We start from the raw sequence: 24,292 nt of genomic DNA on the forward strand, positions 1-24,292 counted from the left end.
GGGCCTGCGCGCCACGGCGAGCGCGGAGGGGGCTGCGCGGGGCCGCCTGCGCGCGCGCCGCAGCGCCCCCGCCCCCCGCCGGCCCCTCCCGCCGCCGCGGCTCCTTTGTGCCGGCCCCGCGCCCGCCCCTTCGGGCCCTAGGCCCCGCCCCCTCCACCCGCGATTGGCCATCCGGGTCGCTGTGGGCGGGGCCTCGGACCGCCCGGGCGCGCTATATGTAAAGGTGGGGCGTGCGCTCCGCCAGCTCCTCGGCTCCCGGCGGCGCGGAGGGCGCGGCGCGGTCCGTCCGTCCGTCCTCGCCGTCTCCTGCCCGGCCGCTCTGCAGAGGTCCCCGGAGGCGGGGGCGAGCGAGCGCCCCAGGGGCCCCGCAGCCGCAGCCGCAGCCGCAGCCGCAGCCGCGCGCCCGAACCCGCAGGGCGAGGCGAGCGCGTGCGGACCGAGCAGAGCCCGCGAGCGGCCGCGCGTCCGCCCTTAGGTGCGGGGCTCGGAGCCGCCCCGCCCGCGCCCCTCCCTCCGCCCCCGCCCCGCCGCCGCCTCCCCCGCCTCCCGCTCCTGCCTCTGCCCCGCCGGCGCGCGTCGGGCACTCGGAGAGCCGCAGCGCAGCGGCCGGAGCAGCCCGCGGGGAGCCGGGCCGGGGCCGCCAGCGCCGGAGCACGCGCGCACTCCGCACCCCGCACCGCAGCGCCGCGGCCGCCGCCGAGCCGCCGCCATGGCCCGCGGGAAAGCCAAGGAGGAGGGCGGCTGGAAGAAGTTCATCTGGAACTCGGAGAAGAAGGAGTTTCTGGGCAGGACCGGCGGCAGCTGGTGTAAGTGGGGGCGCCGCGCCCGGGCCGGCCCCGCACCCGCGCGGCGCTCCGCGAGCCCCGGCCGCCGGGCACGGAGCGGGGTCGGCCGCGGGCGCGGCGGGTGCGGACTGCGGCGCCCCGGGGTGCGCGCGCGGGTCTCGTCCGGCTCCTTTGCGGTGGGTCCGAGCATCGCTCGAGCCCTTCCCCCGGGAACGGTCGGCGGCGGGAGACGAGACGCGCCGCTCCCTGCAGCCCTGCCCGAGCCCTGACCACTGCGGTGTGAGGCTGCGAGGGAACCTCGTGGGGGTGGTCGGGTCGGACGCGGGCGACGTTGTGTGTTCCGGCCCTTTCTGGCCCAAATGTCCCTCCAAAGGCCGGGGCGGGGGTGGCGGGATCCACGCACAGCGCAGTGTTCCCCGCTCCGTCAGACTCCCCCAGTGACCTCCCCTGGAGCCCTTACGGGGGGCCCAGGAGGCCCGGGAGCGGGGTGAGGTCCGGTGTTTCCGCGGCTGCACACAGATGCGGAGCACGGAGCTTGGCTGCACGGCGGAGACGGTCAGTCGCAGACACAAACGGCATAAAGCTGGATGCAGCCCACCTGCGGGTTCGGGCCGCCTGTTGCTTGGCTGCATGGGATGGGTTTTCCCTCGGTGAAAGTCAGATAACCTTGTTTTCCGCCTCCTTTCGCCGGAAGGGTGACATTTTTTTTTAAAGGTCATTTTGAAGGGCACCGTTGTAGGCACATCTGTAGGAGTCGTGACTGCGGAAGGCAGAGAAGGGAACTCCCCCTCCTGCATCACTGCCCCCCCCCCCATGTCCTCCTCACCATCATCATCACCACCGCGGCTAGCGCTGCCACTGCAGCCATGGGGGGAGTGCTGGCCAGGGCCCGATGCAGTATTCCTGACGGGGAGGATCTGTGGCCATCACAGCAGAATGAGTCAGGGAAACAAGGCTTGGCTGACATTTTGAATTGGAGGAAGCTAGCATATATGATTTTTGCAGAGAAAAAAAATGCAGCCCTTAGTGGGTCTCTTTTGATGGGAAAATAAAGGGTTAAAAATGCATCACACTTCAAGGTTAGTCAAGGTGAAATAGTATTCCAAGGTATTACAGGAAAGCATAGGTATTCCTGAATCGCATTAAATGTAGGTCTTTCAAGTGATGGCTTTTGGCTCGTATTTTATATTTTTTTTATTTTGGGGAGCCTGTGTTATTCAGTATGGTTCCTGCTGTAGTTTCTGCATAAAGGTAGCTCTCAGTTTTCTCACCACGGAAAGGAAAACCTGAAGAACTCGGGTGTGTGTAGGGTGAACAGCCCCTGGCCAGGGTGATCTCCTGGCAGCTCCTCATAACTTGAGTGAAGCCTGGGGGGTGCGCTGCCGAATGGCCCCCTGCAACCAGATGCACAGGAGGCTCCAGCCTGGGTGATCTGGTCCTAGCCTTGTTATGGGCCTAGGGCTGCCTCGCTTCCAGGCATATTGTCAAATTTGTCCTCTGGTGTTTCCCCCTCTCATAAAATAGGTTTCTTTCCTCATTCCAATTCCAGAATAATATTTGCTTTAGAAGGTAAGGCAGTATAGGAAGACATGTAATGGGGCAGCACCTCCGTATGTGAGAGAAGGCACGCGTGTGTGTTAATATTGATGTCTTGATACCACATTCAGCAAGGTCTGAAGACACGGATTAATGAACGCGGACATCAGGATGGGTGTGCTTGTCTGGTTGCTTCTCTTTCCCAAGGTGCAGGTGCTGGGCTCACAATTCAGGTTTTGCTTTGAGCTCATTTGTCTGCTCTTCTCTGGCAATGTAAGAAACGACACCCTCTCTGAGCAGAGACACTGGTAGCAATTGCTGTCTCCCGAAGGGGAAATGCTCCTTTTCCAGCGCTGGGCCCAACATGGATGCCCTTGGGACGAGGGCAGGTTGCCCTTGGCTCGGTTTTGCTTATAGGTAGGTTTTCACCAAGATGGACGCAGGAGCCTTGCCTGTCACCTGCTGGAGAAATGGCAGCATGCAAATCACCTGTGGTTTCCGCTCCGCATTGAGTTAATGCAGGCGTTGGTCGATGTCTGTTAGGGTTACTGCTGGGCCAGGAGGCCAGTCTTTCCTTTTGCCTGTGACCCTTTTTGAAGGGTACTCACTTTTTTTTCTAACTGGAAAACCTCCATATTACTTGCATTTTTTTAAAGGAAGAAAAATTGCTGAAGAATACAAAAAAAAAAAAAAAGGCCTCTAAATTTATCCTCTGTGCCACCTTGGCTGGTTGGTACAATTTGTCTAGCTTTCTTCTTTGAGCAGCCCCTGGTGATCTGTGTTGGTGAGCCCAGTGCACAGGTCTGGCTTAGTTCACAGTCCTCTAACCAGCTGACCTCTCAGCTGTCACTGGGGAGATTTTGCTAAGGAACACCTTGAAGCAAAAGAGAAAAATCCCTCACTTCTCTTAGGCTATGGTGTCAGGCAGAATGGAAAGGCTGTGTCTCATTCAGCTTTAATCAGCATGCTTGCGAAAGGACTGATTTTTCCACTGCTCTGTTTGTATTTTCAATTATCGCCTCAATTATGTCCTTTCTTAAGCTGTTAGAATTAGGTATCTGAAGTCCAAGGAGTATAAAAATGCCCTGGTTGTTAGGAGGAGCCAAGTGTGGTTAAGCTCAGAACCGAGACAAGGTGGGGGGTGCACAAAAAACAGGTTACAACAGTTCCTTTCTCACCGTGTTCTACCACCAACTCTCGCACCTCTTAGGAGCCTTCACTGGAAAAATTTTCCAGATCTCTTGACGTCACAGCCTTGCTGCTACTTGGATACAGAATGCGGCAGTTAACCCTTGGCCTGCTGGGAGGCAGTGATTGATTGAGCTGGGCAGCTGTGGTTCTGGATTCTGCAGTCTCTCATTTTTCCTTATCTTTGGCTCCTGGCCTGGCTTTTTTCTTTCTTCTTCTTCTTCTTTTTCTGGATAGGGGAAGAAAACGGTTATGATTAAGCATTTTGGTCTTATGTGCATTTGGCTTGTTTTACTAGCATTTATAGCATGGTTTCCCTGAACCATGTATTTGCTGATTGGAAAGCTGGGCTCTTAAATGCTTGCCAAAGGCAATCTGGCTACTTCCTGCCACCCCCTCTCCCTCTGTCCCTCCACCATGCACCAGGACCCTGCGTGTCAGCGATCTTTTGTTCTGCACTTTTTACCCCCAGGACCCCAGCATTTACTGCATGCAATCTGGAGCTTTTTAGAAGTAACCCTAAGGCTCCTTCGTGCAGTCCTGTTTCAGACTCGATAACTGTACGGTTCACTTGCTCCCGTTCTTGGGTTCACTGGGAATTGTTGGCTGGCACCGGGCTGCAGGGCGATGCCTAGTACAGCCTGTTACTATGCGGCTAATCGGGGAGATAATCCTCGTAAACCAGTAACTGATAGCCTCATTCCCGTCCCTGTGCTTTGTGGTGCTTAGCTTTTTGTGTTTTTTGCTTTTGTAGCCAGCTCAGCTGACGTCCTGCTCTCCAGCTAGCTGTAGGGGGCGGGGGGGGGGGGGGGGGGTGCTACAGCTCATCAAGCCAGTCCGTATTCTGCGTCCAGTCAGAAGATGAAAGAAAAACATGCCTGTCATTTTGACTACAAGATTTCCCTTTGTTTTGCCCTTGTTTGGTGCCCCCGAAGGAAAACCCAGTGTGTGCTCAGTGTCTAATACATGTCACGGGTTTGGGGGCGGTTTGCGATAGAAAGGAGCTGAAGAGCTTCCTGGGGTTTCTCGACATTCGTTGCTCTGGCCCAGCATAAAAACTCGCGGGCATCCTAGCGTTTGGAGAAGCAGCAGAGCTTAGCCTGTATGTAGTACTGACATGTCAGGGGACCAACAAGGCAAGAAAACCTGCCTCTAGGGGAGTGTTTTGTCAGATGTGCGATGCGTTGCATAAGCCCACTAACATGGCCCTAGATTTTATTGGTGATCTTCATGAAAATTTTTTTACTTAGGCAGTGAAATTATGTCCTATAAATAATGTTTGTTCTAGACGAACATTCCTCTTACCCTTACCTAGCCCCAACACACACACACACACAGAGTCACACACTGTAACAGGGAACTGCCCGTCTCTGATTTTACCCCGTCATGCAGGCATGTGGTTCACGCTCTGGGTCGGGGCTGGGAAAGGAGGCTCTGCAGACAGGCTGGAGGGGAGGCCAGGAAGGAAGCCCCTTGGTCTCTGGGAAGATGAGCCTTTCGTTCCAGAGTGTGCCTGGGTCACAGCCTTCTGTTTCTGTCTATGCCCCTTGCAGTTAAGATCCTCCTGTTCTACGTGATATTCTACGGCTGCCTGGCTGGCATCTTCATCGGGACCATCCAGGTGATGCTGCTCACCATCAGCGAGTTCAAGCCCACCTACCAGGACCGCGTGGCCCCCCCAGGTAACAGGAGGGTGAACATGTTCAGTTCCTCGGAGGTAAAACGGGTGTCACTTTTTCACTCAAAAAAAAAAAAGCCACTTTTCTGAGAACTGCCTGTAATGCAGGATTAGATGGAGCCCGTTTTCATAGGAGAAGCAGGACCTGCTCACGAGGGCGGCGGCTCTCCTGCCTGCATTGCGGGCCCCCGGGCGCTGCAGATGTCTTGTCGTCACAGCTCTGCAGCGAGGGCGAAGAGCCCTGGTCTCCCCCGCGCCTGAGCCGGCACTCACCAGCCTGTGACTCGCCGTGAGGCGCCCTCACTGCCCAGGGGGTTGCTTAGTGGGGTCGCCACAGGGCTGTTCCAGCTCAGGCACATCTTTCACTTTCTCAGGGGGCCTGTGACTCAAGCAAATCCTTTAAAAAAAAAAAAAAGAGCCACTTCAGCTCCTGTTTTGAGAGATGAAGTTATTTTTAGGGATGATGAGAAGCTCTGACATGGCCGATTACTCACAGGAGAGGAGCCGTGGCTTCAGGAGTCCGCTCTCCCACCGGCTGCTGACGCGGCTTAGTTTAACCTCCACCAGCGGCAGCAGCTTCTCCTGTCTCAGCATTCGTGCCCACTGGCTTCGTAGGACTCTCCCCTGTCGGCTTTCTAGACCCATTTTGTAGTTCCGCGGTCTCTTTGAGCTCTGAAAACTTGGATGATCAAGAGCGGTCACCCCAGGAGGAAGAAAATGCCACACGAGCGCCCAGCTGTGATCTGTCACTGTTGAGTGACGTGCACCTCGTGCATAGCTGTGTGTGTCCATTCCGGTCACTGAGCCCCCAGGGAGAGCCCGCTGCCCTTTACGCCTGAGGCCGACAGAAGGGCCGTCGACCTGGTCGTGGTCACTGGCTCTTGTAAAATTCATTGTCAGGAGGACCCAGAGACAGGAGATGTTGCATAAGGTTCGGGTTCCTGCATTATGAATGACCTTGAGACTGCCACTGGGGGTGGTGATGACGTGTCCCCTCTCCACTTTCCCTGGCAGTGGTTTAGTAACAGCTGTATTTAGGTGACAATCTTGAGGCCGTCTTCATGGCACTGAGCAGCCCTGACCACGGCACTGAGCAGCCCTGACCACAGGCACTGGGCCGGCAGCCTCACTCAAGTGTGGCCGCTTTTTGCAAGCTTGCTCTATTTCCTGGCCCCGGTGTGAGAGACCCGGAGGAAAATCTTCAGAGTACGGAGGTGGTGAACATGGTTCCCTGGCCCCAGGCCCCATGGTCCTCCACTGTAAGGAAACCCTGGGCATTGCCAGATAAATTTAGATCTAGGGGATTTTGGAAACGGTGGGAAGAAAACAAACATGTAAGTATATAAAACAACTTCAACCTGGTTAATGATCCACAGTTTCCAGCAAGTAGTTTCCCAAAGAGGTGGGTCTCTGGGAAGGCTGAAGCAGAAACTCTGGGCGTGCGCAGAGCGTGCGGCACCTTGAGTAAACAGACTGGACGCTGGCTTTGTGACCGTGTAGCCTGGCGTGTCCTCTCCTGTTAGATTTTGGAGGTGGTGTGATAGACGTCATCACGTTTGTGTCCATCTTTATTTTCCTCTTGTTCAGCCATTGAAAAGCTGTTCTTGAATCATGATGCCGCGTCAAAAAAATTTTTATGCTCGAAGCCAAGGGTGACTGAAGAGTCAAGCATATTTAACTTCCTAGATGTAAAGCAGGGCTGCTTGTCTCTCCAAACTTGTGGGGGTCAGCCTTTAATAAAAGTAAAAATTTTCTTCGTGTTCTTTGCAGAAAGGGCAATTCTACTTTCCAAGAGAAAAGGCTAAAAAAAGAAAAGAAAAGGCTGAAGTGCCAGACCTTTTAAGTGGGGACTTGCCAGTGACCTTGCCCAGAACTTCCTGGTGGAGGTGCTCAGCCCTGCCCGCCCCCTCTCCCAGCCTCCCTCCCCTTCCTAAAAGACACATTCTCAGTCCCTATATTTAGTGTCCTTAGCCGTTGGACTGACCTGACAAACCGTCGCTTCTCAGAGGAATGCTGGTGTCTCATCGTGGAAGTATGTGCTCCTGCTTCAGTCCGAGTCGCAGGAGAAGCGCCTCCTCAGCGCCTGGGTTCTTTGTCTTCCTTATGTCTCTTTCTCCTCCTCCCCTTGTCCGCCACCTTGCCAGGAGAGTCTGGGCAGGGTCCCTTTGCTCTTGCCCTCCCAAGGGACATGACTGTCACTTGAAAAGCTGGTGGCCTTGGAGCAGGGGGGTCAGGTGAGCAGAGCCATGAAATGCAGCCCGGGACAGTCCCTAGACGCTCTGAAGGCCCCTCACTGGGCCCTCGCTCTTGTGGTCTGTCAAGAACGTGGGTGAGCCGTGCCCTCTCTCTGCGGACCGAGCACACTCTGGAGGAACACCTCGGCCACTGCACGTCATGTCTCCAAGCTTCCACGTTTGCGAGTGGCCGGGGGCGGGGGGACTTGCATGTCTCAGATGAAGCTCCCGAGTGGAAGGTTCGGCGATGCTGTTAGAACTGAACTGCGGGCGCGGGTACAGACCCAGCCTGACCGGGGGTGGACTGCGTTTTGCACATCTGGTAGCTAGACCTCGGCGGAGCAGTGTGTGCAAAGGTGTCCGCATCGAACAGCGGTGGTTGTGCAGTCCGTTCGGGTTTATCTGTCTGTGGTACTGGGTAGGCAGGTGGGCTGAACAGGACAGTCTCCGTGAACGGACTGAGTCACAAAATGGAAGGGAAATTTAAGGGGGAGAAACACAGCCTAAGGAGCAGTTTATGGGCCTGAGTACTGGTGGCATTGGGGGCCGTCATCTTCCTGACAGAGTCCCCGTGGCTCTCGGACGATGGCACAGGTCGCCCTGCAGCCCTGAGGGCACAGGGCCAGCACCTCCACTGTGACAGAAACCGACAAATCGTTCTGTCTGGGGGTCATGGATGCTTGGTTGGCTGTGTGACGTGGCTTAATGTGAATATGAAAGCCCCAGGCTTGTGAGCCACTGCACGCGTGTCCGCCATGAAGCCACCTGAGCAGGCGGGAGCTGGACGTGGTCTGCGCTGTCCGTGCCCGGCGGACCGTGCGAGGCCTCCGTTGTCCTGTCTGCAGAATGGGCGCAGTGCTGTGCGGACGTCACGGGATGGGAGGTGGGTGGGAGCGGAGAGTGGCCAAGCTAAAGGCATGAGGCAGAGTGGGGCTGTCAGCAGCCACCTCTCTTCTTGCATCGGAAGGCGCGGTTCGGTTCCCGGGACTGAATCCCGTGTTTCTGGACGGGGAGCTTTGGACGGCAGAGCAGGGCCGCTTGCACACTTGGCGGTTGTTCACAATGTGAACAGCCTCTTGGCTTCACCACGGAAAGCATTTGGGAGAAGCTAGATTAGGAAACACGCTTGAAGATAATTTTAAATAAATGTGAGTGACACCGTGTTTGTCGCGCAGTCTGTCCCGTGAACACACCCACACGGGCCTGGTCGGCCGCGCCAGGCCCCGCTCCGTGGCGGACCCTCCTCGGGAAGGCCCAGCAGCCGCATCTCCCGCCTGCTCAGGGCCGGACCTGGAGGGGGGCGCTGCCCTCCCCGGCTGCCATCGCTGAGCCCCAGGGGGGTGACAGCATGGTCCGTGCGCATCAGTGGCGCCCGGGGAGATGCCAGCCGCCTCCCTTCCTGCTGAGCCACTCTGAGTGCGCCCCTGGCCTTGCTCCTGAGTCGCGTGTTGCTCTGGGTTCTGTCCCGAAGGGAAGCTGGCACCGCGTCGGCAGGACGCCCGCTCAGAGCTTCGTGCCCTCGGAGCGTCTGACTTCGTCTCTGCTCGGGTCGTGAGGTCGAGCCCCAGTCCTGCTGCACGCCCAGCGCGGCACCTGCTTGAGACTCCCTCCCTCTCCCTGCCCTGCCCTTCCCCTGCTCGCTTGCTCTAAAATTTAAAAAAAAAAAAAAAAAAAGCTCGTGATTGTGCTGCCATGGAAACCAGACTTGAGGAGGGAGGGTGGGTGCAGCCTGGCCGGCGGCTGCAGCACCGGCAGCTTTGGTCTCCTCTTGCCTGTGCGAGGGAGTATCCTGTCTTCTGTTAGGGTACGAGGCGTTGCCGTTCGAATCTCGGCGGAATTAAGCAAAATTCTTTTTTTTTTTTTTTTAATTCTTTTTTTTTTTTAAAGGTTTTACTTATTTGACAGAGATCACAAGTAGGCAGAGAGACAGGCAGAGAGCGAGGAGGAAGCAGGCTTGCCACGAGCAGAGAGTCCGATGCAGGGCTCGATTCCAGGACCCTGGGATCATGACCCAAGCCGAAGGCAGAGGCTTTAACCCACTGAGTCCCCCGGGCGCCCCTTGAGCAGAATTCTTACATCTGTCTCGGGTGCCTCGATTCTCAAACCATCGCTTGCATCACTCTCCCATTTCAAAGAGAAAATTGGAAACGTTGGGCTTCCTTCTAGACTGGAGGGATTGTTATTTCAAAGTGCCCGTTGGGTGTTTTTGTTTTTGCTTTTGTTTTCCTTTTCTGTTTCCATTAGCTCCCTCTGATTTGCACTCGGAGCAGACGTGCTGAAGGCTCAGTGCTCCCCAGGCCTGCTGCCTCCCACATTCCCCCTCCTCCTCCCTCCCCAGCCTCAGAGGACTCCTGCCAGCTTACTCCCAGACTCCGTGGCTCTTGTTGGGCTCGCCCTGGGCCCTGGTTGCTGTTGGGATTTTCTCCTTCTTCAGAGAGCGCCAGCCCCACTGTGTGGCGTCAGCAGCTCACCAGCCCATGTGGCTATTTATTCCTTTGTAAAGACCAAGATAAAACTAATCAGTTAGCTCTTGGGGACACAGGAAGCCTCATGATTAACTTCGCGATGTTCCTGGGGCCCCAGAAAAATGAGTCTTACTCTGGGGGCTCTTTTGTGGTGAATGAGCAGAGCAGAGGCCTCTGACACCTGGGACTGGGTAACAGATTCCACGCATGGAGGGTAATGGGGGAAATGCTGAATCTGGGAAGCTTCTTTGAGAGGTCTCTGTCGTACAAGGAGCATCGGCGTGCCAGCCTCCGTGTGCTGTCGTGGCGTTGGATGGGGCCCTGATGCCTGTGGCTTCTCCGTGTGCTTATTCTAGTGATCAGCCCACCGCAGGGCCCGTCTGACACAGCAGGACTAGAGAGAAGCTGAGGAGATGGAGAATAGGGATGTCTGTCATCTAGTGGCATCCGGCTGGAAAAGCTATGCTTCTCCCACACATGCACGAAGAGACATTATCGAATATGTATGAGGTTCTCGATCGCTTAGCGAATGTTATGTTCCGTATCTACTATATGTGGTTGTCCTTCCATTTAACAGAAAAGTTAATGTAAAATGGCAGGGTTGGGCCGTTTGCTTGTCTTTTCCCATTGTAAAAGTGGTATCTTTTATCAGGAATAAGCGTAATTATGAGCTGTAGGAAAATATCTAAAGATAGGTCCCTGTGAAATTAGGGGACCTCTGAGATTGATCCCCTGAACCAAATTATGATCTGTCTGCTCACCTGAAAATGAATACAGCACTGTAGATCAAAGTCTGATGATGGTGACGAAGGCTATTCCAAAAACAGGGAAGGGCCTTCAGCCAAAGCATGTGGTGTTTAGCTCAGACAGGAGAGATTTCCATACACCGGGGGTCGTGTATGGAAACATCAGCTAGACCAAGGAGAAAACCCAGCAGTTCCTCAAAAGCTGAGCCTACAGCCCAAGGTGAGGCAAAACCCCTGCTTCTTTCCAGAAAGCACAGAGGCGCTTTTTTTCCTGTGCTCTCCCTATATTTGTGAGGTAAATCGATCCTATTCTTGCAGAGATAAAATAATTAAAAACAAAAACTCCTAGATATCTTAGTGGCACTTAAAGGGGGAAAGTTGTGTGTGTGTGTGTGTGTGCGCGCGCGTGTGCATGCGCACGCACGGTGTATATGTGTATCTCTGTACACACAGATGTGTATGAGGTTCTATAAAATCATACCTCCAAATGTTTTTAATTGCAAATTACTTTGCAACGTGGACTGTGCAGGAGATCCGTGGTATGGGGTGCTGTGTGCATGCCGACATTTGTGTTTCTTTGTCTTGGTGCCCTTCTTAGTCATCATGGGTGCCCTCCTGGAGGTTTCTGTGGAAAATGATGCCTACTTAGAGAATTTGGCCTAGGGACTTGGGGGGTGTATTAAATGACGAACAAGCAGCTGTGCTTTGGGATTCAGCTGAGTAACCGTTACAAGGTTACAATGGCCATGTTCTGGTTTCAATACTTCAGACTCACAAATTGAGGAATTTTAAACTTGCTACATTGTAAACCCAATTGGACACAATGTATTTCTTAGTGAAAAGCTTTCCCTGTCTTTTTCCCTTCCTGGTTTACTGGCTGGTTCCCCCTCCTGGTTCCCCCTCCTGCTACGAATGCCGACTAAAGCCAGAAATTGAGTGTTTTCCTCCTTTGTTTCTCAAGAGATGGGGGACCAAGGACCAAGGAAAGTCAAATGTAACTATAAGAAGCAACTGCAAAGCCGAAGAGGTTTTTGTTTTGTTCTCTTTTATTCCAAATCCTCTGTAAAGATGACGTCCTCATACAAACCCAGTACTAAAATGTCACATATCCAGGTTAGGATTTCAGCCTGCTTAGGTGGTTTTCTTAAATAATAAGTGAAACGTAATTTAAGGCAAATGGCCCTATTAGGGCAAAGCTGTGTAGAACTCGGCCTGGTGAATGTCAGTTCAAGTTCAGAACACTGGCGAGGCAAAAGGTTATATCTGTTTCCTGGAATATAACTTGAGACCACAAGCCGGTGATTGGGTGTTCTGCTATCTTTGGCCTCTGGGAGTTACCACTGGAAAGAAAGCTCATCCTTGTCTAAATCCTGACCCACAGCTGTACAGAGTGGACCGCGTAGAGAGGAACTAGCTGATTGTATCTAGTCCCATGTGAACACAACTGGTGAGGGTGCCAGTCCCCAAGGTGGGATTTGTATAGCCCTGGAAGAGTGTCACAGTTGCAGAAATCTGTGTGGCCTCCGGATAATAAAGTTTCCACATCTGATCCCATTCCTTTCTGTCTTTTCCTGTGAGTCTGATAATGGAAGTAAATGATCAGATATCCGATCAAGGGTCCTTCATCTGCCTCTCGAATGTATCTAATTGCTTTAGGGAAACTACTTTTGAAGAGAGGAATTTTCCTAATGGCTTGGAGAAGATCTCATCTGAGAACTTTCCTAATTAAGGTGATCCTGAGCAGAACAGGCAAGGGGATTGATCTCTGAGAGTTTCCAGGAAGAGAACTTCTCAGGCCAGAAGGCTCTGGATGAAGAAAAGGAGAGGCAGAGTTGGTGGGGGATGGAGTGAGACCTTGCCCAGACATGGGCGGGGAGAGCAGATGTGCTCACTGTGGGGGGGCTGTGCCCAAACCCGACATTGGGGTGGTTCCTCGGTATTTATGTGTGTATGTGCTCTGTAGGTGAGGGTTTAGAGAGAGGAGCTGATGGCAAGCCTGGAACACAAACCACGCATGCTGCTTTTTCTGGAAGCCATCTTGGGACCAGAAGTTGGGTGTCTTAAAAGGAGGGTCATGAAGACTTATTGTAGCTACACCTGCAAGATCCTTCAGAGTCCCCAGTGTTAAACTTCAGCAGATAGGAAGGCACGGCTGACCTTCCGGGGGTTGGTCTGTCATTCCGGGGCTCCCTCTCCCAGCGTTCTGCTTCACTTCAAGTGGAAAGGACATGGTAGTGGCCTTGGCTCAAGGTCTAATCCAGCTCAGCAAGTCCGAGGGTTCTAAGACCCTGGGCTTAGCTGTCTCTTTTACTTTTGGTTTCTCGGTCTCTCACTTTCTAATGCTTCTCTGCACAGAACACAGTCACGATTCTCCAGGCATCTTCGAGCTGCGTTTCTCTCCCGTGGTAACGTACAGGCTCCGTGCGCCTTGGGCTGTGAGCCGTCCTTACTGAGGGGCTTCGGGCTCTCAGGCAGAAATTGCTGTGATTCCGTTACTTGGTTTTCATTATTCTTTGCCCAATCTAGAGAGACGTGAGGCCAACTGTGTAGAGATTCCCTAGGCCAGTGGCACCGCTGTGTGTGCAGTAATAATGCCTACTGTTTCCATAACTCAGGTTCTTAACCGTAGAGGCACTTGCTGACGGGAATCTGGTGTTGGTCTCTGGGTGGGCGGGAGCTCAGCTCGGGCCACAGTTCTCAGGCTCCCGAAGGACCCACTTCTCATAAGAACCCACATGCCTGACTCAGGGATGCTTATGCTTTGGGGTCTCACACATGTCACCCAGCCACTTTTAATAGCAGAGAACTTGGACTTGGTAGCTTGAGGGAGTGAAAAGCACTGCATAATGCCACCTCCTCTTCCCGCTGTCCCTTTTGCTCTGGGAGAGTCTAAGGAGCACGTCACCCAGTCTGGGAGATGGCAGCTGGCAGCTGGGTCCTCGGCCGGCTGCGGGGAGAGAGAATTCGGGAGGCGCCCCCGGACAGCTGAAGCCGGACACTCACCTTGAGGTTGAGATCCCGCCGTGTTCCTCTAACCTGACCTTCTAGGTTCACCTTCGTCTTTTAAACTCACTGGGTGAGGCTCTCTGGATCTCGCCCGGGCTCGCTGACCCTTTGCTAGCATTTTGGTTTTGGCCGTGTCGCCCGCTCTGCTGAGGGACTGTAGCACGATCGCCGCTGATCGTACCGCCGTCCCCGAGGGTGGCCGCTTCTGGAAGGCTGGCGAGCGCGCGTCCTGCTTCCTGAGGACCGGGTTTGCTCTTGCCCGGCTCTGCGGCCGCCTCCTGCCTCCTCCCCGAGCCCGGACGCCCCGCTCACGCCCCGCTCACGCCGCACATGTAGACGTTGTGTGGTTGCCCGTCAGGCTCCGTTCTCTGCCGATTCCCGGGGTGTTCTAGGAAAACAGCCCGTCCTGGGTTCTGTGAGACTCTGGCCTGGAGCCTTCCCCTGCCCTTCACAGGTCCAGGCGTGTCACCTTGACTTAAACATCTCGTTTCTAAGTCAAACCAGGAATGCACCCCTGCCTGGCCCCCTTGGCCTTCCCCATTTCGGGGGGAGGCTGTTTTCCATACTTTCTCAAGCATGAAATCCCAGTGGAAAGTTCTCACTTTTGTTTCATTTTCACAGGTGTCTGTCATTTTTATTTATGGTCTCCTTGTGCTACAAATGGTCACGATGCCAATTTTCTAACTTAAATGTAGAAAAAGATTGTTCAGGCTATACTTAAATTGCTTTAGTCGTACAATTTTCTAGGGTTAGTGAGCATCTAAGAAATACTTTTAATAGTACTAACCTTGTTTATTTTTAACTGATGATTTTTGTAAGTGCAGATCCCGCTAGCTCCCCTTTCCGTGGCTCCTCTTCGTCATCACTGACGCTTTCTTCCCTTGGATTCCTCAGCTCCTGTGTGATCCTGTCTCCGAGGATTCTCCGGGTCACCCGGGAAGCTGTGCTTCTGGGGCAGCCCCTCTGCCTGGCTCCAGGCCCTCCCATTCTTTGTCCTCACCCCCATCTTCTCCCTTCTAGGGAACAGCCAGCGCCGCAGAACTCGCCCATCGAGCCCCCTGAGCTGGGCTGCTTACGTTGTTTAACCATGTTTGAAGCTCAGAGCCATCCTTAATCACTAGAGAAAAGCTGCCATTGAGCCCAGCCCCACCCCGAGCCTGATTTTTATGTCCATGTCTTCATCATGTTGGCATCATTATTGCTAGTTGCAGCTTCTGGCCCACCAGAGCACTGGTTCTCAAACCGGAGTGCTCAGGGAACCCTTCAAGCTCATTAATGTGGAGATTCTCAACTCCTGTCAGTAGTGGTTCTGACTTGGCAGGTCTGGGGTGGGGCCCACGGGGCAGCGGGTTTAATGCGCCCCTCGCTGAAGGCAAAGGGCTCTGGGCGTGAGCCGCCTTCTGTGCCTGACACAAAGTGGGTGCATCTGGAATGGGGTGGGGATTAGAATAGGGTTGTGCAATTTAGCAAATAAAATACAAGACACCTAATTAAATTTAACCGTCAGATAGACCATGAGTTGGTTTTTACAGAAATATATCTAAGTATTACACGGGACATACTTCTATAAAAATTGATTCATGGTTTATCTGAAATTTAAATGTAACCAGGCAACTTGGGTCTTACCTAGCATCCGAGACTAGAAGGCCATGGTCAGGCCTCTGCCGGCGTACCTGTGTAGTGCTGTGTGGTGGGCAAATCCTAGCCAGGAAATCTTGTGGTGATAGAGGCATATGAAAATTAAAGAATCTAAACTGTTGATTAAAGAGTGAAAATCCAAGGTAGTCATACTTTGAATTTTATACTGGCTGACCCTTGACTTGCTTCTAGAAGGAAAGCAGGAACGGTAACTGCATAAATCCCGTTCCATCCAGTTGGGGTTCCAGATCCACAAGAATGTCTCTGTTGAGTAGCCTTGAGTCTGGTAGAGTTTGGAATGGTCGTCAGCCTGTTCCAAAAGTAGAAAAGGCCTCTGTGCTCAAAGGCTTATACGCGGTTAGGGAGAGGAAGGCCACCGGCGAGAAATGCTGGCTAGCTACGCTGTTTGTTGGAATATGAGCATATGGACGTACTGGGAAGATAACAGGCTTTGGAGTACACATGGGTGGAAATTCTGGTTCCGCTATTTCCTCTGTGACCTTGGGCCAAGCACTTAACCTTTCTGTGCAAGAATTTTCATTCATAAAATGGGGACTATCCATCCTGAAGCGTTGCCGGGTAAAAAAGATGATATAGGATAGTAAGACACTGTCACTGGCACTTAGGTACTTAATCTAAATGCCAGAGAAGTGACTTCACAGGAGAAGCAAGAATTTAACCTTCTTTTTAGTAGGTGGGATTGGTGAAACATGTTGGTACGTGGAGAACGTGCTTGAATGATCTTGGTTGACACCTTCCCACTAACGATTTTCCGTGTCACTCTTTCTGTCTGGTCTAGGGTTAACACAGATTCCTCAGATCCAAAAGACCGAAATCTCCTTTCGTCCTAACGACCCCAAGAGCTATGAGGCGTATGTGCTCAACATAGTTAGGTTCCTGGAGAAGTACAAAGATTCGGCCCAGAAGGATGAAATGATTTTTGAAGATTGTGGCAGTAAGTAGACTCATTTTGGATGTCTGTGGCTGGTTAATTCTTATTTCCCATTTCTATCTGTTGTTTAATGATGGAAAAATCCTCTTGAAATAATTGATTGAAGTCTGGCCATATTGAGAAGACAGTTTTCATTTTGTTTTAAAGCAAGAAGACTGATTCAGGCTTGCATCTGATGGAAGAAACAAAGTAGCCTCAAGTATTACAATTATGTGCATTTGGAAAGTGTCTTGCTTTAAAACACTCCTGGACACATTTGCCTTTTACCACTCACACTCAAAGACCACAGTTACGGCTACGGTTCTCCACCGATTTTTGGAAACTACAACCGTTTACATTTCCCGATTTCTGTTCCCCGTGCCCCTGCCCCCTTCTCCTGTGGAAGAGTGTGTAGGGCCTTTCTCTCACTAGTACTGCTCCTTGGCATCGTCAGCTACGCTGATACGGAGGAAGCAGGACTTCTGGCCAGGGCAGAGCCTTCCTGCCCTCGGCTGGAGGGACAGTGAACTGTGTCCCAGGCCGCTGAGCATCTCAGTAAGGAACGGTAAAGGAAAGGTGGCTCTTGGGTGTATTAACGCTGATGGGAACACACATCTCCGTCCTCGTGCGCCATCCAACCATGTTTCCAGACCCGCTGAGACAAGATGTCTGAGTAACGAGGTGACCTCAGTCTTTCCGACTCAGTTCAAGCATTTACCGACACCAGTTCATCACATGGCCCTGTTTGTTTGATCATAATATGGGGTGATTGCAATTTTAGGTCATTCTGAAAAGAGTAATTTATTTTTTAAATTTTTATTTATTTTTATTTTTTAATTTTTTATTAACATATAATGTATTATTTGCTTCAGGGGCACAGGTCTGTGATTCATCAAGTCTACATAATTCACAGCACTCACCATAGCACAGACCCTCCCCAGTGTCCCGCACCGCCGTCCCCAGCAACCCTCAGTTTGTTTCCTAAGATTTTTCATTAGGATTTCAATGAGGTTTTCATTTTTGCAATAATTAAAGGCTTGTATGAAAGATCATTAGGGTGAATTGCTTTCCTGGAGATGAACTGAATGGAGGCCCTTTACCATTTAAAGGGAAAATAGTTATTTTGTGACCTTAGATATATATAAAAATTATGGTATTTGCCTCAGTTTCCTGCAGGGTGCTTTGTATTAACCTTGAATTCTCTATTTCTTGTATTCTCTCTCTGGCTTTGTTATGAGGTATGGATCAAGAATACTACAATATTTTTTGGTTGAACAAATGTTTGCAAGAAGTCATAGCTTGAAAAGACAAAAAATAAGAAAAATTTCAAATCCTGAATGGTGGCTGAAAAGGAAAAAGATAGTTCTTTCTTTATTCTGTTTAAGAGGCTTATTAGTGGCAGAGACCGTGGCCTAGCAATGGCCAGGCAATTCTGACCAAAAACCTGCCAGTTCTGAAAATTATTGACAGTCCTTTTAATTTGCCTTCTAATCACAACGTCCCTGCTAATGAGCTCAGCCGGAGCTGACCCGTGTCAGTGAGGCTGCTCACGACGGGCGGCCAGTTTCCGCTCTGTCTTCTACGTCACCGAGTAACCCGTTATTTAAGGGAAGAGAAATATGGCTCTGGACCAGACATCATGTGTGGATCCTCTGGTACCTGGAAGCCCTGGGTGGGGTCATACAGCAGCCATCGCCTGGGGTACAGCCCCATGTTGCTGTCCGCAAGGGAACCGGAGGTGGTTTGCGGGAAACCCTCGCTCTGGACACAGAGCAGCATGGGCTTGGGACAGGCTGGAAGGAGGCTCCCTTTCCTGTCTCGGTGGCGCCCAGGGCACTGTGGCTCCACAGCGACAACCGTGCTTTCTGTTTCCAGATGTGCCCAGCGAAATCAAAGAACGAGGAGAATTTAACAATGAACGAGGAGAGCGAAAAGTCTGCAGGTTCAAGCTCGAGTGGTTGGGAAATTGCTCTGGAATAAATGATGAAACCTACGGCTACAAAGAGGGCAAACCCTGCGTCCTAATAAAGCTGAACCGAGTTCTGGGCTTCAAACCTAAGGTAAGTCATGCTTTAAACCCTAGACTGTGGAGGAGCCTTTCTCCTTAGGGTGAGGTAGCGGATGGGCATGAGGCCAGTCTGTAAAGGTTCAGAGTAAACTCGGTGATCACTTCGAACCCATTCAGCAGAGGAACAGCAGAGACGTCTGCATCGGCCTGGGGGACCAGGACAGTTAGGTCATTAATGTCCTTTTCTCAAGAGGAATTCTGAGAGGCAGAGCCACAGTCTTGAGTAAGTCCGGCGCCTCTGTTCTTTTTTTAAAAAATTTATTTATTTTTAATATTTTATTTATTTGAGAGAGAGCGTGAGAGGGGAGGGTCCGAGGGAGAAGCAGGCTCCTCCCGGGCAGGGAGCCCGATGTGGGCCTCCATCCTGGACTCCAGGATCCTGACCCGAGCCGAAGGCAGCCGCTTAACCAACCGAGCCCCCAGCGGTCCCTCTGTTCTTAACGCTTCCATGATGTCACTCTAGAACGGGAACCCTTTGACGGTAAACCTAGAAAAAGGTATTTTCAAGTCTCAGAACTACCTGCGTGTACAGGCTCAGGTTTTGGTTCTCCTGGAGCCCAAGAGTAGCTTTTAAAGAACGGTCTGGCCATCTGAAGACACGGGGTTTTGTTGGTTTTTGACGGACGACGAGTTCATGCGCGCCGCCCCGGCCGAGCCCCGGGAAGCGCGGTGTTGGCGTCGCGTGTTCCCGCGCCCGAGCGGCGGCGGCTGGGAGCCCCGAGCCACGCGCTGGCCCGACGGCGGCTCCTGGTCCTCGCGCTGCGCTGCCGGGAGCGACCGCAGGAGGGACCGTGGGCAGCTGCTTGCGCGGCGCCGCGTCCGGGGTCTCCTCCGGCGGGTGAGCCGTCGCCTCCCCGAGGCCGGGACCCGCACACGGCCGTCGCCGTCGGGTCTTCCGTGGAGACGTGGCGCACCGCACGGGCCCCCGAGCTCGGCGCCTCCCCGAACCCGGGCCTGGGGTCACCGTCTGCGGGCGCCCCGCTCGGCTCCCGGCGCTTGTGACCCGGGGACGTGGCGCCGCGGCCAGAAGTTCCAGCTGAGCCGGCGGAGGCCCGACCCCGTCCGGGAAGCCGAGGCCGAGCCGGGCGCGCGGGCGGACGGGGACCCGCGGGCGGACGGGGACCCGCGGGCAGGCGACCGGACGGTCCTGCGGGCCGCGGGCTTAGGGTCCGACGGAGGTGGACGGCGGGACGCCGGGCACTCGGAGGACGACGGTCCGGTGTCCGCTGAGTCCCTCGAGGTGGCGGTGGCTCCTCCTCGGACCGAGCGCTCCTCGTCCCCCGCCTGCCCCCGGGGCTGGTCCTGCGGGTCCCGTCCGGTCCCGCTCCGAGTCCTCACCCCGGGCCCCCCCGGCCCCGCCCCGGGTCCCCGGAGGGTCGCTTCCCCGCGGAAGCAAGTCCGGCTTGTGGGACAGAAACGTCCACGACTCGTCCGTCCACGGTGCCGCCCCCGCTCTCGGGCCGGGGGTCACTCGTTGTCGCACCGTCCGGTGCGCGGCTCCTGGGTTGCGCTTCCGCGAGCAGCGGGGCCTGTGGGTGCGACCGGCGGGCTGCGTGCGCGGGAGGGCGCGGGGCCGGACCCACCTGACCGTGCGCTCTTCCCGCAGCCGCCCAAGAACGAGTCCCTGGAGGCCTACCCGGCGCTCAAGTACAGCCCCTACGTCCTGCCGGTCCAGTGCGCGGGCAAGGTGAGGGGCCGCGGCGGGGCGGGGGCGCGCGCGCGCGCGCGTGCATGTGCGTGTGTGTGCGTGTGCATGTGCGTGTGCATGTGTGTGTGCGTGTGCACGTGCACGCACATGTGCGGGCGCCGCCGCGGTTAGAGGAACGCGTGACCGGGGCAGGAGGAACGTGGCTCCGGCGGCGCCGCCCCGCGTGCGGTGCTCCCCGGAGCACGAAGGCGCCTTAGCGGGACCGTCGGTTTCCAGAACGGGGGGGACTCCAGCCCAGCGCGCTTCGCCAGCCCACGGCCTGCTCAAGATTTAAGGCCGCTTTTTTTTTTTTTTGACAAGTTCACATTGAAAAATGTGTTTTTGGCTTTTCTTTTAATTTTTTTTTTTTTTTTACTTAAGGTTTTTTGTTGTTATTTATTTGAAAGAGAGTCCAGGAGAGGTGGCGCGGCAAGCAGGGGGAGTGGGAGAGGGAGAAGCAGGCCTCCCGCGGAGCAGGGGGCCCGATGCGGGCTCCATCCCCGGACTCCGGGATCACGACCGGAGCTGAAGGCAGACGCTTAATGACTGAGCCACCCAGGTGCCCCAGTTTTTGGCTTTTCTTTCAAAAATAAGAAATAATGAAAGAGTGGTAGTAGTATATGTTCCCTTTAGACCTAAAAATAGGGTCCTAACAGCTCGTTCCGGAGAGGGCCGACTAAAGGGAATCCCTACACGGTGCTGGTTTCACATATGCCAAGCACTGAAATGGACGCAAGGAAGTGAGAGGCAAGTGGTTAGATGATCGGAGCAAACGTCGCCCAAGGACCACTCAGGGGCCCAGCACCCGTGGGTTTGGCTTCAGCGGCAGGTGCCTTTCTGGGTGTGCTGGCTTTGCGGAAATGCTTGGCTGACCTTCGCTGCCCTTCACCTGTGTAACGTGAAGAGTTTCCTCTGATGACCACTTCCCGTGGCGGCCAGGGAGGGACAAGCGTGTGTCCTCCCACAGTTGGTGTGCAGCTGCCTCTGGGGTCACTCCGAGCGGCCGTGTTGGGGGCCGATGGTCTCCTGCAGCAGCGGTGCACAGGCGGTCCCATGGGATGGAGAGCCTGGGCGGTCCCGCGGGAAGTGACCCAGGCTGCCAGCCACTAAAATCTCCTTTCTCTCTGGTTTTCAGCGAGACGAAGACAAGGATAAAGTTGGGAACGTGGAGTATTTTGGCCTGGGCGGCTACCCCGGCTTTCCCCTGCAGTATTACCCCTACTACGGCAAGCTGCTCCAGCCCAAGTACCTGCAGCCACTGCTGGCCGTGCAGTTCACCAACCTCACCATGGACACTGAAATCCGTGTCGAGTGTAAGGCGTACGGTGAGAACATTGGGTACAGTGAGAAAGACCGTTATCAGGGACGCTTTGATGTAAAAATTGAAGTTAAGAGCTGATCACAAGCACAAATCTTTCCCACTAGCCATTTAAAAAGTTAAAAGATACAAAAAACAAAAACCTACTAGTCTTGAATAAACTGTCATACGTATGGGACCTACACTTAATCTATATGCTTTACACTAGCTTTCTGCATTTAATAGGTTAGAATGTAAATTTAAAGTGTAGCAATAGCAACAAAATATTTATTCTACTGTAAATGACAAAAGAAAAAAATAAAAATTGAGCCTTGGGACGTGCCCATTTTTACTGTAAATTATGATTCCATAACTGACTCGTAGTAAGCAGTGTTTCCGGCCCCTGAGTATTGCTGCCTTGTGGATCTGATGTGATGTACAGTTCTGTAGGTGCACACTCTGGTCATTTCTCAAGCCATGTTTATCGCATCTGTTTTCTACTGTATGTGAGCAAGGTTTGCTGTCCAAGGTGTAAATATTCAATGGGAATAAAACTGGCATGGTACTTTTTTTTTCTTTTCAGTTTGGCTCTTTCAAAAACTAATGGCCCATCGATGAGCATTTTTAACACACTCCATAGTCTTCTCCTGTGGTGTTGGGTCTTTACTTTTAGTTTTGTTGTTGTTTTCTTTCCTGGGGCTGGGGGAGGGGGTGGGCTGTCATGGGGGAACTGCCCTTTAAATTTTAAGTGACACTACAGAAAAACACAAAAAGGTGATGGGTTGTGTTGTGCTTTGTATCGAATGCCGTCTTGACCTCTCTTCCCTTGTCCTCCAGTACGATCTGAAGCTGTGTATGAGATCTGGGTCGCCTGTCACTTGGGCTGGTGATGGGATCTGGATCGCCTGTCACTTGGGCTGGTGATGGGCCTAATTCATTTGCTTTACATTTTCTTTTATTTTCCTTTTATTCCTTTCTCTGGAGGCATCACATGCTGGTGCTGTGTCTTTATGAATGTTTTAACCATTTTCATGGTGGAAGAATTTTATATTTATGCAGTTGTACAATTTTATTTTTTTCTGCAAGAAAAAAGTGTAATGTATGAAATAAACCAAAGTCACTTGTTTGAAAATAAATCTTTATTTTGGACTTTATAAAAAGCAATGCAGTACCCCCTAGACTGGTGTTAAATGTTGTCTGCAAAATCCATGTTCTAACATGTACAATAATTGCCAGGAGTACAGTGCTCTTCTTGATCTTGTATGCGGTCAGGTTCAAACAACGGACAATAAAAGAATGAACACACTCCGCACGTGTGTGACTCACTCTTGTCCTACTGCTCCGGCTGTGACTTCTTTGCTTTTCTCTACTCCGAGTTGTCCAGGATCTTGAAGAAGTACTGGACCTGCGTCACAGACAGATAAAGGAGTTCGTTAGTTCACTGGAAATTCAGCCTTTCTCACTGGAGAGGTCAGGAGCTGAGCCCAGAGCACATCCCTTCCCAAAGAGACAACTAGGTTCATCTGAGGCAGGGGCTCCATGAGGTTTTGGTTCAAAGGTGAAGTTTAAAAGGATTCTATGGTGCGGACTGTGCTTACTTTAGAAGACACGCAGCTTTGGCCCCTGCTAGTGCTTCACTGGGGTGTCTGCGGTTCAGTTAACACACGAGGGTAGGTCTGAGGTTAGGGTCTGTTAAGGTTCATACCTTGCCTTTGGTTTGCGGTTCGTACTTGGCCATGCTGCAACCTCAGCCTTCGTGGTGACACAGACTGAGCTTTCTGAGGAGCACCGTTGTGTGAGTGAGTGTAGGGTTGGGATCCCAGAACCCATGTGGGAAAGGGCCACGCTGGAGTGCTGCGTCCCGGTGCTGGGAGCGAGGCCTGTCACAAAGGCTGCGTGGCCAGAGCGTGAGCAGAGCCTCCCAGTCCTCGGCGCCCCCAAGAGACCCCTCTGGGGTGATCATGCCTCCCCCTCACCCAGCCGCGGAGCCACCGCGCCCGAGGCCCGCACCCCGTGTGGGGCGGCAGAGTGGACCCAGGGCAGCGGCTCTTCCTGCTCCCGCCGAGCTGCTCGCCTGCTTTATTCTGGAAAAGCATCACCAGAGACCAGGCTGTCTCCAGACCAGCAAACCGTGCGATGGCAGCTCAGCACCGGAGGAGCTGGGATTCCCTTTAACGACGACAGAACCAGCACGGGGGACTGTGGAAGCGACGCCACAGCTTCACTGCAGCGGTCTGGGGAGCCCGTGTTCGCGGGGAGACCCTGCGGCCGCCCCGGCAATGCCGGCGCCGCACCCACGCGTCTAGAAATAGGAGGTGTCGCTCCTGCAAGAGAAGACGTTTCTCTTGCTCCAACAACTCATTTTCTAGGGTGTCTGTCCAGCTGAAAGGTGGGGACTTTATAGAACAAGAGAGATGGCTTTAGGTCTGGGAACACACGCTGCGGCTGGGGAGGTAGTTTGCTGTTTTTAGGCTAAGGTCACGACCTCAGTCACACTCAATCCAGTGCCCTCACGTGTCAGCCCCCGTGCACGTGGTCGTGCATGGGCGAGCACGCAGTCACCTCAAGATTCTGCCCAAATCTTGCCTCCCCCAAGCCAGTCCCCACCCGCAAACCCCCACCTGGCTTGCCTGACGACAGGTGACATCCCCGCCGGGTGACTGGGCTGGGGGTTGTATTCCCTGACTCGGTAGGTGTTGCTGACTGCCTGTTGGGGACAGACCGCGGGTGACGAGAACACTCAGACCTCCGCAGCGTGCCTTCTCGTAGGACATACACTGTGTGTTTGGGTCGCGAGCTCTGTGCACTCGTGGGTTCTGTCTCTTCTCACCTCACCAGTTTAGTCCATCCCTTATTAGATGACACACTTTTGGGGTGTAGGGACGGTGCCCACTCCCTCCCATCCTACGGAGAGGTTTTCACACAAGTTCAAGTACTCAATTCCTCACACTGAATATAAAGGAATGCGATTCTCAAAGGCAGTGTCTTTCAAAGGTAGGCCCAGTCCCACTTGGAACCAAAGGCATCAGAATA

At 53.4% G+C, this 24,292-nt stretch overlaps 2 protein-coding genes across 2 annotated transcripts in view; one reads left to right on the plus strand and one right to left on the minus strand.

Moving 5' to 3' along the window:
• Positions 1–574: 574 nt before the first annotated feature.
• On the plus strand, positions 575–22,567 carry ATP1B1 (ATPase Na+/K+ transporting subunit beta 1). Its single transcript, XM_059412398.1, has 6 exons — positions 575–806; positions 5,063–5,191; positions 16,076–16,231; positions 18,083–18,267; positions 19,882–19,962; positions 21,098–22,567. Exons 1-6 carry the CDS (start codon positions 710–712, stop codon positions 21,359–21,361), a joined length of 912 nt encoding a protein of 303 aa, XP_059268381.1. The 5' UTR covers positions 575–709; the 3' UTR covers positions 21,362–22,567.
• NME7 (NME/NM23 family member 7) overlaps positions 21,489–24,292 on the minus strand; it is a 239,523-nt gene continuing 236,719 nt past the window's right edge. The window contains exon 12 of the mRNA XM_059412395.1: positions 21,489–22,664. Within this exon, the coding sequence (XP_059268378.1) occupies positions 22,626–22,664 (39 nt within the window). The 3' untranslated portion in view covers positions 21,489–22,625. The remainder of the gene's footprint in view (positions 22,665–24,292) is intronic.

This window comes from Mustela nigripes, chromosome 10 (assembly GCF_022355385.1).
Source record: "Mustela nigripes isolate SB6536 chromosome 10, MUSNIG.SB6536, whole genome shotgun sequence".
Classification (NCBI taxonomy): Eukaryota; Metazoa; Chordata; class Mammalia; order Carnivora; family Mustelidae; genus Mustela; species Mustela nigripes.